At 35.2% G+C, this 16,010-nt stretch overlaps 1 protein-coding gene across 1 annotated transcript in view; it reads left to right on the top strand.

The window, feature by feature from the left end:
- Positions 1 to 16,010, top strand: part of STX8 (syntaxin 8) — a 268,178-nt gene that overhangs the window by 73,349 nt on the left and 178,819 nt on the right. Inside the window, exons 5-6 of the mRNA XM_020966557.2 lie at positions 3,534 to 3,658; positions 5,078 to 5,170. Of these exons, the coding sequence (XP_020822216.1) occupies positions 3,534 to 3,658; positions 5,078 to 5,170 (218 nt within the window). The remainder of the gene's footprint in view (positions 1 to 3,533; positions 3,659 to 5,077; positions 5,171 to 16,010) is intronic.

Genomic DNA, 16,010 nt, shown 5'->3' on the forward strand with positions numbered 1-16,010 from the left:
CAAGTGGAACATGAAGAGGTAAACAGGAAAGAGAAATCATAAGAGACTTATTAAGATTGAACTGTTTACATTCCTGCATGGAAAGATGATATTTATAACTCATGAGACCTTTGTCAGTATTAGGGTAGTTGGAGGAAAAATTATATGTATGTAGATAGATAGAGGGCACAGGGTGAGTTGAAGATTAAGGGTCATATCTGGAGAATAAAATTAAGGGATGAGAGAGGATTATACTAGGAGAAGAGAAGGGAGAGGTAGAATGGGGTAAATTATCTCACAAAAAAAACAAGAAAAGTTCTTACAGTGGAGGGGAAACAGGGAAGGTGAGAGGAATGAGGAATCTTATTCTCATAGGATTTGGCTTAAGGAGGGAATAACATACACTTCAATTGGGTATGGAAATCTGTCTTACCCTACAGGAAAATAGGGGGAGAAGGGGAAGAGAGCAGGATGATAGAGAGAGGGCAGATTGGGAAAGGGGTAATCAGAAGAATACTTCTGAGGAGGGACAGGGTCAAAAGAAAGAATAAATGGGAGGGCAGGATAGGATTAAGGGAAATAGAGTTAGTTTTTCACAACATGTCTACTATGGAAGTGTTTTGCATAACTGCATATGTACAACCTATATTGAGTTGCTTGCCTTTTCAATGAGGGTGGGTGGGAGGAAGGGAGAAAATTTGGAACCAAAGTTTTAAAAACACATGTTTAAAAAAATGTTTTCACATGCAACTGGGAAATAAGAAATACAGGAAATGGGGTACAGAAGTCTATCCTGCCCTACAGGAAAATAGAAGGGGAAGGGGATAAGAGAAGAGGGGGGAGAGATAGAAGAGGGCAGACTAGGGGAAGGGTATTCAGAATGCATGCCATCTTGGGGTGGGGAGAGGGGAGATGGGGTGAAAATTTGGAACTCAAAACTTGTGGAAGTAAATGTTGAAAACTAAAAATAAATAAATTATATATATTATATAATATATATATATATATATATATATATGAATAAAAGAAATACCAACAATCTCAGATATGCAGATGATGCTATTCTGCTGGTAGAAAGTGAAGAAGCTCTCTGTCTGGAGATAGAATTTTTTATTATTTGGAATTGTGGTTGATCATTGTATTGATCACTTACTGAGTCTTTTCAGTTGATCATCTTTATAATATATCTTTTGTTGTGTACATTTTTCTCCTGGTTCTGCACATTTCAGTTTTTAACAATTCATATAAATCTTCCCAGGTTTTTCTGAAACTTTCCTTGTAGGTGGAATTTCCCCACCTATGGAACTCTATACCTCTTTCCCAAAAAATGGGGCAAATTTGATACCAAGAAAAGAGGCCAAAGAGTTCCAGATTGATTATAGGTAGTCGTTTAATCAGTTGGATACTTACATCGGGGCAGTATGATCGATCACTGCCAAGAGTTTGATAGTCAGAAGTCTGAGGCGGTGGCCAGACTACAGGTTGAAAACCTGTAAAGATCCCAGGAAAGCTCAGTGGCAAATTATAGAAAGCAAAGGGAAGTGGAGCTATAAAGCACATTGCTGCAGATTTTCCATACTTCTTCATCCTCTGAATAGATATGGGTATATAAGTACTCTCATGGTGATTTTTTGCAAATGATTGCTGTGACAAAAGGTCACTAAGTGTACTGTAAAATCATTTCTCTTGTTGCTTTTGAATGTGTGATAAAACTGATTGAAAACTCCATTATTTACCTTTTCAAGGAAACCCTATGTGCTACCTTTCCATTTAGCTGCAAATTGTTGAGAGTATCAACAGTTGAGTTAAAATTTCTAGATGGTTTAAAGAACTATGTGATTCCTAGTGTCTTCTGCCCTGCTCTTTGCTACTCTGACAACATTACTGCAGAAGCTGGATCTTTTTGTATTTTGTCTTTGTTTCATTGGTTTACGTGACCAAAGAATTTATCCACAGGTGGTTAGCCTCCTGGTGATGAGCTCCTTTCTAGATTGTATAGTTGGTGTTTGAAAAGTAGATATAGTCTGTTATTGGGACTGTACTTGAATCCTTTTTACCATGGTATAATTTGGCAGTTTGCTCCCTTCTGGCAGAGCTTTTGAGAACCCGTGCTTACATAACCCTGCCATGATATGGCTTTGGAATAGGACATGTTAGAGGAGTAGGATTTTGTGTATAATAACAGGGGAAGAGTTAAACATCATTAGAATACAGCCATTAAAGAAGTTTAAGGCCTTGTGTATTTAAAATTAAATGAATGGCTCATAGGATTATATGATCATATGTGTACATACACACACGCATGCACACACACAGACACACATATATAATTTTTTTTTGCTTCTTGGTGAGGTGATTGGGGTAGCTAGTAAGTGTCAGGTGTCTGAGGTTAGATTAGAACTTAGGTCCGCCTGACTCTCTATCCACTGCGCTACCTACCTGCCCCAGGATCAGATACTTAACTCTTAGAAAAGATCTGCAGTTTAACCCTCTGATTTTTCAGATGTGAAAACTCAGGCTCAAAGATGTTAGTGATTTTCACATGGTCATACAGCTAGGAAATGTCAGAGATCAGATTTGGCCCCAGGTCTTACTAATTCCACATCCAGCATTTTATTTACTATACTGCTTTGGTAAAAGCAGTTATTCTTGCAAGAAGTAAGAAATCACTTGTGAGTTGAAGAGATCAACAGTGCTTTCATGGAACATGGTAGGACTTGAGCTGGATTTTGAAATGAAGATGGCATTTGGACAGGCAGAAAATGAGAATAAGAGATTATAAATCTCACAAATCTAGCTATGTTAATGGGTTATCCAGTGGAAAGCCCATTATGCTAGCAGAAAAAATTCATGTTAGGAATAGTGTACACTAGGATTAGGATTTGTAATTCAGGATTTTTTATATTTTTACCCCATAATTATTTATATCTAGCATTTATATAGCACTTTAAAGCACTTTACAAATTTTTACTCATTTTATTCTCAAAGCAACACTGGGAGGCAGAGCTATTATTATTTCAATCTAATAGATGAGCAAACTGAGGCAGACAGAGGTTATGAAACCTCTATGTGCTCGAGTCACATAGGTAGTAATTACTCAAGACCAAATTTGAACTCAGGTCTTCCTGACTTCCGGTCCGGTGCTCTGTCTACCTTATATATTCATTAAAATTAGTTATAATCCTGAATTTTTTTTCCCTTTAATGTGAAGTGTCAAATCGAACAATGGTTTATCCTTATAATTTGTGGTGAAAACATTGCAGTTGCATTTGCTGCTAGAAATAATTCTAATTCCTTTGCTTTTGGTAAATATCTTGTGTAAGAGGAACTTTGAAAATGAAGATCAGTTTCATTTATACTTAGAAATTAAAGAGCTTCATTGGCAAACTTCTTGGATAATTATGACTCAGATGTGTTTGTGGAGATTGGGAAGAACATGTTACCACCTGGGTTGTATTCTCCTCCTTCTCCCCAACTTCCCTTGAAGTAACCTTTTGTAGCAAACATACCTTTTCTGACATATGTGTTGTAAATGTGTAATTAATTATTCTTAGGTCCAGTCTGATGACGAGAACTACTAATCGGATTGTTTCTAACCCATGGTTCTTTGAGGAACCAGAGGAGACGAGAGGTCTGGGCTTTGATGACCTTCGACAACAGCAGCAGAAAATTATTCAAGGTACTCAGAAATGAATGTGGGAAATACGTCTCAGGATCATTGTCAGCTTTATTGCAAAATGAATATGTTGTAGTTTGTTCTGAAGCCTCAACATGATTTGATATTTGAGTTGATCTCTTAATGCAAGACTCATTTGTATTCTCATTATATAAAACCACTTTCATCAAATAGCTTTTACCTTTAGGTTTGCTTTTTTTAAAGCAGCTTTAAAAAGGCATTCTATTTTTAATTCCTTTTTCGTGATGAAATTAGCTAAATGAGACACTGTAACATCAAACAGTCCTTGTCTATTGTTACTTTTTGATACCCAATGAAATAAAAGGAAGCAAATATAATTGTAAGAGAACTAGAACTGTTTTCATTTAAATTGTGCTGCTTAGTCCTGTTCTAGAAATACTAGCAAAATATAGCGCCTACCTTTTTGCATAACAATAATTTATATATTTTCTATTGAAAGCTTTCTTATAGGCAATCACCTTCTGGGAAGGTGATTATGTCATGAAAAGAGCAATTTTTTTAAAAAAAATCACGCAATCTAGACACTCAGAATCAGTACTGTGGGAGATGGGGGTGGGGGAATTGGGGTAACAATTTGTTGAACCTAATATAGGATTTTTTCCCCCCTTACCTTACCTTTTGCAACTGCAAGAGTTTACTCAGTATTGAATTTATTTCAGAGAGAAAAGACTAAAATCTGGAGTAATGGTTTGATATAATTCTGATATATGACCTTGGAGAAGTGCCTTCATATTTCAGTGCTTTAGGTAATTCAAAATGAATTGGTAGATAAAGTTTCTTTACATGTCAGTGCCCTAAAACATTGAAGTCACAGGTCCATTTCTTACTCTGTCTTTGGAGGTAATGTGGTATAGTAGAAAGAATACTCAGAGGACTTAGGGGTTGTATGACTTAACAAGATAGAGGAATAGATACAGAGGAATAGATATAATGGTATCAAATTTCTCATTTCCTCAGGGTATATGTCCCCTGCTTTTTATTTCTTTTTCCTTTTACCTTCCTTGTCCAAGGGAAGCAGCTGTAAGAGGATAATACTCATCCTTTTAATACACTGAAACAAATATAATTCTGTCTTTGGATTTCGTAGCTCAGGCCTGTATTATAGGAGAAACTACTTTTATCTATCTATCTATCTATCTATCTATCTATCTATCTATCTATCTATATCTGTGTGTATGTCTATATCTGTATGTAGATGTAGATATAGATATAAATATATTGATACATATATCCTTTTGGTATTTAGGTAACAGAACGCTCTTGGATGAGACCAAGATGGACATACCTCTTACTGAAAAGATTTCAGTGTCATGTATATTTCTGATGTTTTACATCTGGCAGGTCCAGTTTGTATATTATGTCAACTGTAGACTTAATGATTTTTCCATCTGTTTCTTTTAGAACAAGATGCTGGCCTTGATGCTCTTTCCTCAGTTATAAGTCGGCAGAAACAAATGGGGCAAGAGATTGGGAATGAGCTTGATGAGCAAAATGGTAAGATTGTGCCTTTAGATGTCATTGATATATAAGTAGGAAGGAATCACCATTTTGAGGTTAAAATGTGTAACTGATGATTTTTGATAGATTGATACAGTTTAAGGCAACTCTATGTGCTTTATGTAAGAAATAGCTTTATTTGTTAATAGTCAGCAAATAACTGTAAACGATATGTTAACAGTGTTTGTTATCAAATAACAAATAACAAAGTTATTTGTTAACTATGTTAACCTTTTGTATGTAGTGGAGATTGAAATCGGAAACTTGATTTACTAAAACTGCTCAAAATGTTCTTTGTTATTTCTTTTTAGTCAGATGAAACTATAAGCTGATGCTTCATATTTAAGACAACTGAGGTTTTTATCAGTAATCTTAACTTCACTTAACATGTGTTCAGTTTTGTTGGTTAACATGGGTTTTATGTGGATAATATAAGTTCCCAAATATGTTGCTGCTTTTAAAAATTAGTAATGCAATTTTTGACTCTAATGAAGTATAGTTTCCAGATCATGGGAACTGTACTCACTGTATTCTACTATTCAGACTACATCTGGTTAAGTAGTCTGAATTTTTGACATCTGGCCAAGCAATCAGATATTGACTGAGACTGGTGAGCAGAAAAGGAAATGAATGATTCATGAATGAACTATAAGTTGCTGATAAAGACTGTAATTGGTAGAGCTACTTTTCGTTTTAAGTAGGAAAGAGGAATTTCCATAAATGTGCTCCATCAACTTCATATTCTTATGAATATAGGGGGAATAACTCTTATTTCACAAGTTTCTTGTGAGTGGGTTACATAAAACAACAGTGAACAATTGAAACAAATAACTACATTCTAAATTATGTGTATGGAGTAAGTGTATAAATTCAGAGGAAGTTGTTCATAGGAAAGAAGTGGTGGAATATGAATAGGATTTTGAAGGATTGCAGATAAATAGAAGTATGGATGGAGGACATTTAAAGTGGGGGAAAGACACAAGCAAAGGAAGAGAGGTATGAATGAGCTTGGTGAGTTTGTGAGTTAGTTGGAGAGTATGAAATTAAGTAGGGTGAACCAGATTATAGAAGATCTTGAAAATTAAATCATAGGATTAGAGATTTAGAGCTGCAAGAGATCTTAAAGGTTATCAAGTCCAATTCCCTAATTTTTTTGAAAAAATTATTTGAAAAAGTATTTATTTATTTTTAGCTATCCACATTCACTTCCATAAGATTTTGAGTTCTAAGTTTTCTCTCCCTCCCTCCCCGTCTCTCTCAAAATGGCATGCAGTGTGATATAGGCTCTATGTATACATTCATATTAAATATATTTTCACATTAGTCATGTTGTAAAGAAGGATTAGAACCAATGGGGAGAAACCATGAGAAAGAAGAAACAAAACAGAACAAAAAAAAGCAAATAGTATGCTTCGATCTTCTTTCAGATTCCATAGTTCTTTTTCTGGATGTGGATAGCATTTTCTGTCATGAGTTTTTGGAGTTGTCTTAGATCCCTGCATTGCTGAGAAGAGTTAATTCTTTCAAAGTTGGTCATCACACAATGTTGCTGTTACTGTTACTCCTGATTCTTCTCATTTTATTCAGCATCAGTTCATCCAAATCTTTCCAGGTTTTTTGAAGTGCACCCAGTCATCATTTCTTATGGAACAGCAGTATTCCATTGCATTCATATATCACAACTTGTTCAGCCATTCCCCAATTGATGGGCATCCCCTTAATTTCAATTCTTTGCCACCACAAAAAGAGCTGCTATAAATATTTTTGTACATGTGGGTCCTTTTCCCATTTGTTTGATCTCTTTGGGATATAGCCCTAGAAGTGCTATTGCTGGGTCAAAGGATATGCACATTTTTGTAACCCTTTGGGCATAGTTCCAAATTGCTCTCCAAAATGGTTGCATCATTTCACAACTCCGCCAACAATGTATTAGTGTTCCAATTTTCCCACATCTTCTCCAACATTTATCATTTTCCTGTTTTGTCATGTTGGCCAATCTGATAGGTGTGATGTGGTACCTCAGAGTGGTTTTGATTTGCATTTCTCTAATCAATAGTGATTTACAGCATTTTTTCATATGACTATAGATAGCTTTAATTTCTACATCTAAGAACTGCTTGTTCATATCCTTTGACCATTTATCAACTGGGGAGACTTGTTAAATTTGACTTAGTTCTCTATATATTTTAGAAATGAGGCCTTTATCAGAAACATTGGTTATACAAATTGTTTCCCAGCTTTCTACTTCCCTTCTAATCTTGGTTGCATTAGCTTTGTTCATGCAAAAACTTTGCAATTTAATGTAATTGAAATTATCTGTTTTCATTTCATAATGTTCTCTCTTTCTTGTTTGCTTATAAATTCTTCTATTCTCCATAAATCCGACAGGTACACTATTCCCTGCTCTCCTAGTTTGTTTATAGTACCAGCCTTTATATCTCAATTGTGTGCCCATTTTGACTTTATCTTGGTATATTGTGTAAGATGTTGGTCTATGCCTAGTTTTTGCCATAGTGTTTTCCAGTTTTTCCAGCAGTTTTTGTTAAAGAATGAGTTCTTTTCCCAGAATCTGGAGTCTTTGGGTTTATTAAACAATAGATCACTATAGTCATTGATTACTGTGTCTTGTGTGCCAACTTATTGCACTGATCCATCACTCTGTTTCTTAGCCAGTACCAAGTAGTTTTGATGATTGCTGCTTTATAATATAATTTAAGATCTGGTATGGCTAGGCCACCTTCCCTTTCATTTATTTCCATTAATTGCCTTGATACTTTGGACCTTTTGTTCTTCCAGTCAAATTTTGTTATTATTTTTCTAGTTTTGTAAAATAATTTTTTGGTAGTTTGATTGGTATGGCTCTGAATAAGTAAATTAATTTAGGTAGAATCATTATTTTTGTTGTATTAGCTCAGCCTACCCATGAGCGACTGATATTTTTCCAATTATTTAGATCTGACTTTATTTGTTTGAAAAGTGTTTTGTAATTGTGTTCAGATAGTTCCTGGGTTTGTTCTGGCAGGTAGACTTCTAAATACTTTATAATGTCTACAGTAACTCTAAATGGAATTTCTCTTTCTATCTCTTCCTGTTTGGCTTTGTTGGTAAGATATAGAAATGCTATGATTTATGTGGGTTTATTTTATATCCTGCCACTTTGCTAAAGTTGTTTATTATTTCAAGTAGTTTCCTACTTGATTCTCTAGGAATCTCTAAGTATATCATCATATGATCTGCAAAAGAGTGATAGCTTTGTCTCTTCTTTGTGTATTCTAATTCCTTCATTTTCTTTTTCTTCTCTTATTGCTAAACCTAAAATTTCTAGTACCATATTGAATAACAGTGGTGATAATTGTTTCAGCCCTGATCTTACTAGAATTCTTCTACCTTATCCCCTTTACACATTATGCTTGCTGATGGTTTTAGAGGAGAAGTTCAGGGAGTTATAGGAAGAAATAGACAGCAAAACTATACTAGTGGGGGACCTCAACCTCTCCCTCTCAGAACTAGAGAAGTCTAACCACAGTATTAACAAGAAAGAAGTTAAGGAGGTGAATAGAATTTTAGAAAAGTTAGATATGGTAGACCTCTGGAGAAAATTGAATATGGCTAGAAAGGAATATGATATGATATAATATAATATAGGTATTCAAATACATAAATGTATATGCATACATAAAAATTCATTGGATACCACTCCTCTTTTTGTATGCATGCATAAATACTGGGTATACAAGGATTTGTACAAAGAAGGATAACATGGAAGGCATTTTGGAGGTAAAAATGATGGAAGTTGTTTGGATGTTGGGAATAAAAGATAGGCATTAGGTAAGAATTGAGCATGAATGTATCTATATACACAGAATTATACAGAAATATACAAAATTTTACATACAGAAATACATTATATATACATATATAAATACATGTATATGAATTATGTATAATAATATATAAATTATACATAGAAATATAAGAATTATACTGAAGTACACACTTAACCATAGTAGTGTTATGTGTATCCTTATGAATCCAAGCTATTTATTCAACAGATATTAAGTAATTCATAAAACAAACATTTATTAAGTATTTAGTATGTACAGAAACTATGCTAGCCACTGGGAAGGATATATAGAAGAAGACGGTTTCTTTTCTCATGGATATTGTAGAATTGACAGGGGAATATGTTATATGCTATAAACATAGGTTATGATAATAAGTATTTTATGACAAAACATTGGAATTGTAGAACAAAATCCTATGTATGTTTGATCCAAGGCAGACCACACACAGATCTCCTTTTTTCTCTCTGAAACTCTTAGCACACAAAACGTATACAGATAAGGAGTGTGTTTCTTTCCCAAAATAATTTTATGTTTCTAGTAGTGGTTTCCTAGAAAGGATTCAGTGGAATGACATTTCTGTTTTATGTTCGTTTTCTCTTTAGAAATTTATCAGAATCAGCTACTGTTATAGGAACTAATCAGCTATAAGAAGGTTGGAAACTAGCCCTGCCAGTCTGTTTTTTCTGTGAAGTGTCAGGTTGGCTGTTTTACCCAGAGACTTGCCAAACATGTGCTACAACACCATGCTGATATGCATTGTGATCTGATTATTGTACTTGAAAACAGAAATGACTTGTCTTTAGCAGAAATTCCTACTGTGACATTTGGTGAACTGGATAACTGTCAATAACAAGTGACAGAATTAATAGGCATCACTTGTAAAGGTTAATTAACAGGAAATGATGCAGGTTGTTCCAGGTTTACTGTTAGAATGCTGAGAAAAGCAACAGGAAGTTAAGATATTGTTGAGTTGTTAAACCTCTAAATGTCTTCATCAATATTTTCCTATTATCTAAAAGAAAAAAAGATTTTGTATAGCATGGAATTTTATCATTTAATATACTGGGTTCTGAGTTCTTAATTTAACACTATTTTGTTGACTCTTAGTGACAATATTTTGGTTATAACTTGGAAAATTCAGACATTGTGTGCCCATAAATAACCCTAATATTTTGCAGTATCCCCTGAGCAAGTGTCCTACATTTGTCCCTTAATATAAGATATGGGATTTCCTTTTAATGGTGACATTTTTCTTCTTCAGTTTTCATGTCTCTTCCTTCCACTAACCAATTATTCACCAAAATATAAGAAAATCCCAACACATTTATGCCTTGTGATGAAGTATAAAGATGTGGTGTACAGTAGAATTTATGATTGGGAAAAGATTGTCAGTTCTTTTCTTATACCTTCATCACAATGTCTTTGATGTTTCTCATTCTCATAAGTTTTTTTTAGATGAGAAAATATGGGTTAATAGTTATTGCTATTTTTTCTGTTACCTTTATTGGTCAGTCTCTATGATAACCAGTTGGATGGACAACCTATAAAATTGGTCCATCAGTACATATATCGTAGGTATTGTGGATGAACAATAATGAACTGTGTCTGAAATTGAGTAAGAGGAAAGCAGGAATGTATTGTCAGGAAATTGTATAATGCTTTTAATAAGCTCTGATATTTTCTCTGAATAAAGGCTTATTTTTTAATTAAAAAAGCTTTTATTTATCACTTTTTTAAACCATTGTTATAGTTTTCACCTAATTTTTGAAAACATGAATATTCTTCTGTTGAGACTTTGTAGCTGGAAGTCATAGAATAATTAACACCAAAGTCCCTAGAGAATTAAAATAACAGGTACCCAAAGGACAATGGAGAGACTCATGGTAGGCATGAGTAGGATAATAGCATATTATAAACAAAGAATTATTCAGAAGAAGTGACATAAAGGATACCTTTAGTGATATGCATTAACAGAAAGCTCATGAACCAGCAATGTAGTGACAGTAGGCATGAGTAGGATAATAGCATATTATAAACAAAGAATTATTCAGAAGAAGTGACATAAAGGATACCTTTAGTGATATGCATTAACAGAAAGCTCATGAACCAGCAATGTAGTGACAGTGAGTGATAGCTTTTGTTCCCTTCATCCCCAATATCAAGAATTCTAGAGAAAGGTACCCAGCACATTGGCTTCTGTAAGGACATAGACAAGAGTTTCATAGACAGCAAGGAGTACTCACGTGAATGATAATCATGGATCCACTAATGTCAGAAGTGATGCATATCTTTTCATGTCTTCTATACAAGGTAAGTCTAAATATTTGATGTAAAAGAGAAAGTAATTTTGGCCACTCTTCTTCCAATCTCTGCTCCATAATTTCTTTCCAAATTTTATATAGCTATATGTGTATATTTTATGTACATCCATATGTTAATGTGGACAAAATCATAAAGCATTAATTTCTATTCTATATATATTCAGTCATTCATTTATTATACAAGCATTTATTAATTACTCCCTGTTTTACAGGCCTATGCTAAGTGCTGAGGACACAAAGACAAAGTAAAAACCATACTTGTTTTTCAGGGGCTTAAATTCTAATGGGAGAGAAAGCATATTTACATATAGATAGATAAACAGATAGATAGAAAAAACAGATTACAGAGGCATAAAAGGATTGCCTTGTTGGAGTGAGGGCCCAGTTGAGATTATGTAAAATAAACTTGTAGTGGTCCCAGTTAGCACAGATTTGTTTATTTCTTTAGTTATGTTTATCAGCTCATAAAGTGGAGTGAAGGAGGCAGATGATATTCCCACCAGATTGGAGTTTGACAAGACATGATTGGTGATAAGACAAGGGGGTGACAGGGAGTGGAGATAGGAATGTGAGAAAGCTTGAGAAAGTACTTGTGGAGAGTTTTAGGTCATAGCAAAGATGAAGAGTGAGTTTAGAATTAGTAAGGGATTAGAAAGGTAAAGATAAAAGGTTGTAATTTGATAAAGGCAATTTTAGAGTTCATAAACAAGGAAATGGAATGCTTTTCCTTGATTGCAAGGTGAATGATCTGTCCATTCTTGTGTGCAGCTGAAGTGGGGTGGAGAAAAAGGTCATGGAAGTTGAGTTGATTGGGAAACTGGGGAAATTAGAGTATTTGAAGGAATATCAACATTGAGTTTAAGAAATATTTATAACATTTCTGGGAGCCAAGATGGTGGAGTAAGAAGTAAGTTGCTCTCACCCTCCCTTAGTGACCTTTGAAAGCCCAGAAAATATCGATCCAGGAAAAACCCTGAGCCAGCAGAAAGTTGTATTATAGCAGTTTTGTAGCCCAGGAAGCTTGGGGGATTAACAGGAAAGGCCCCTCTCACTGTGGGGGAGGGGAAGCAGTACAGGATGAGAAGCTTCCCAGCAAGCCAGCAGCAAGCCCCACTTCAGCATACCAGGGGGAAATCCTGAGACCCAGTTTGGTGGAGCAGGCAAATGCCAACACCAGCACCTCCTGAGAGCCTGAGTACTGGCAGGGGAATTGGTAGCTACCAGCTCAGAAAACCACAGTGGGCGACAGCATTCTGAAGCAGCCAAATCAGCTAGTGCCTCAGCACAACTCGGGAAGCACAGCTCCAGGAGGCAAAGCTCCAGGCTGACAGACATCTTCCAAACATTCAAATGTAAGTACCAAGTGAGCAGGAGAAGAAGCTTGGGTAAGTGGCCCCTGATATAAGTCAAATAAGAGAGGTAGAAGAGAAATTGGGAAAAGAAATGAGAAGTATGTAAGCAGAGTCAATAGCTTGGAAAAGGAAGGACAAAAATTAACTGTAGAAAACAAGTCCTTAAAAAATACAATTGGCCCAATGGGGAAGTACACCAAAGAAAACTCCTTAAAGAGCAAAATGGGCCAAATGGAAAAGGAGGCACAAAAACTCATTGAAGAGGACTCCTTAAAAAGTAAAATGGGCCAAATGGAAAAGGAGGTACAAAATCTAATAGAAGAAAACAACTGGTTAAAAATTAGAATGGGCCCCCCCCCAAAATAAATAAAAATTAGAATGGGACAAGTGGAAGCTAATGACTCTATAAGAGATCAAGAATCAGTCCAACAGAAACAAAAGGATGAAAAAAGAAAACAAAATATTTCATTGATAAAACTCCTGACCTAGAAAATAGATCCAGGAGAGACAATTAAAAAATTATTGGTCTACCTGAAAACGACGATACAAAAAAAGAGTCTGGACAACATCCTTCAGGAATCATCAAAGAAAATTGCCCTGAGGTCCTAGAACCAGAGGGTAAAATAGTCACCAAAAGTATCCACAGATACTTTCTCCTGAAAGAGATCCCAAATTAAAAATGCCAAGGAATGTTGTAGCCAAATTCCAAAATTACCATATCAAAGAGAAAATACTACAAGCAACCAGAAGAAAACAATTTAAATATCATAGAACCATAGTTAGGACCTTGCAGCTTCTACATTAAAAGATCTGAGGGCGTGGAATACAATATTCCTTAAGGCGAAGGAGCTTGGATTACAACCAAGGATCCAACTACCCAGTGAAACTGAGCAAAGTCTTTCAGGGGAGAAGATGGATGTTCAATGAAATAGGAGACTTCCAAACCTTCCTGATGAAAAAACCAGAGCTCAACAGAAAGTTTGACCTTCAAATACCAGACTCAATAGAGGCATAAAAAGGTAAACAGGAAAGAAAAAAAATCCAACATGTTATTAATAAGGGAAAACTGTTTACTTTCCTACAAGGGAAGATGACATTTGTAGCTCTTGAGAACTGTAATGCTATCGTGACATTTAAAAGGGGGTATACCTAGATAGGGGCTTGGGTATAAGTTGACTTGGATGTGATGATAAAAAAAATCTAATTAAGTGGTGAAAAGGTATTGTACTGGTAGAAAAGGAAAGGAGAAGGCAGACAAGGGTAAATTACATCACATGAAAATGCAAAAAAACCCAGTACAGTTGAGGAAGAGAAGGGAGGGGGATGAGCATTGTTTGAACCCTACTCTCATCAGATTTGGTTCAAAGAAGGAATAATATAATCAATTAGGCATAGAAATCTAACCCTATAGGAAGTAGGAGGGGAAAGGGAAAAGAAAAGGGAGGGGGTGAATAGAAGGGAGGGAAGAAGTAGAAAGGGTAAAGGGGAAGAAAAGGGTGGGGGCTAATAGAAGGGAGGGCAGACCAAGGGAGGTGATGATAAAAAGCAAAACTCTAGTGAGGAGGGAAAGGGAGAAAGGAGAGACAGCAGCACTAACAGGGAGGAGGGGAATAGGATGGAGAGAAAGACACAGATAGTAATCATAACTGTGACTGTGTGTGGGATGCACCCTCCCATAAAATGGAAGCAGTTAGCAGAATGGATTAAAAACCATAATCCTACAATATGTTCTTTACAAGAAACACATTTGAAACAGATTGATACGTGCAGGGAAGAGCCAAAACAAAGAAAGAAATTTATAGACCAATTTCCCTAATGAATACAGATGCAAACATTTTAAATAAAATATTAGCAAAGAGATTATAACAACTTATTGTGAGGAAATACACTATGAGTAGATAGGACTTATGCCAGGAATGCAGAGCTGGTTGAATGTTAGGAAAACTATCAGAATTATTGACCATATCAACAAAAAAACTAACAGAAATCATATGATTATCTCAATAGATGCAGAAAAAGCATTTGGCAAAATACAACACCCATTCCTATTAAAAACACTAGAGAGCATAGGAATAAATGAGTCTTCCCTAAAATGATAGATAGCATCTATCAAATACCATCAGCAAGCATCATTTGTAATGGGGATAAGGTAGAAGATTTCTAGTAAGATCTGGGGTGAAACAAGGATGTCCACTATCACTACTGTTATTCATTATTGTACTAGAAATGTTAGCTTTAGCAATTAGAAGAGAAAAAGAAATGGAAGGAATTAGAATAGGAAAAGAAGAAACAAAGCTATCACTCTTTGCAGATGACATGATGGTATTCTTAGAAAATCCTAGAGAATCAAGTAAAAAACTACTTGAAATAATAAACAACTTTATGGGGGAAGTTAGATGGCGCAGTGGATAGAGCACCGGCCTTGGATTCAGGAGGACCTGAGTTCAAATCCAGACTCAGACACATAACATTTACTAGCTGTGTGACCCTGGCCAAGTCACTTAAGCCCATTGCCTATCCTAAAAACAAGCAAACAAACAAAAACAAATAATAAACAACTTTAGCAAAGTTGCAGGATACAAAGTAAACCCATGCAAATCATCAGCATTTCTGCATATTACTAACAAAGCCCAACAGCAAGAGATGGAAAGAGAAATTCCATTTAAAGTTACTGTAGATATTATAAAATATTTAGGAGTCTACCTGCCAAAACAAACCCAGGAACTATCTGAACACAGTTACAAAACACTTTTTAAACAAATAAAGTCAGATCTAAATAATTGGAAAAATATCAGTTGCTCATGGGTAGGCTGAGCTAATATAATAAAAATAATAATTCTGCCAAATTAATTTATTTATTCAGTGCCATACCAATCAGACTACCAAAAAATTATTTTACAGAGCTAGGAAAAACAATAACAAAATTTGTCTGGAAGAATAAAAGGTCCAGAATATCAAGGGAACTAATGAAAAGAAATGCAGGCAGCAATCATCAAAACTGCTTGGTGCTAGCTAAGAGATAGAGTGGTGAATGAGTAGGAATAGGTTAGGTATGCAAGACACAGTAGTCAGTGACTATAGTAATCTACTCTTTGATAAATCCAAAGACTCTAGCTTTAGGGATAAGAAATCACTATGTGACAAAAACTGCTGAGAAAACTGGAAAACGTATGGCAGAAACTGAGCATAGAACAACATCCTATACCCTATATAAAGTCAAAATGGGTACAGGATTTAGATATAAAGACTGATGCTATAAGCAAACTAGGAGAGCAAGGAATAGTTTACCTTTCAGATCTATGGAGAAGGGAAAAATTTA

This window comes from Phascolarctos cinereus, unplaced genomic scaffold (assembly GCF_003287225.1).
Source record: "Phascolarctos cinereus isolate Bilbo 61053 unplaced genomic scaffold, phaCin_HiC Scaffold_5;HRSCAF=322, whole genome shotgun sequence".
In the NCBI taxonomy this organism is placed as follows: domain Eukaryota; kingdom Metazoa; phylum Chordata; class Mammalia; order Diprotodontia; family Phascolarctidae; genus Phascolarctos; species Phascolarctos cinereus.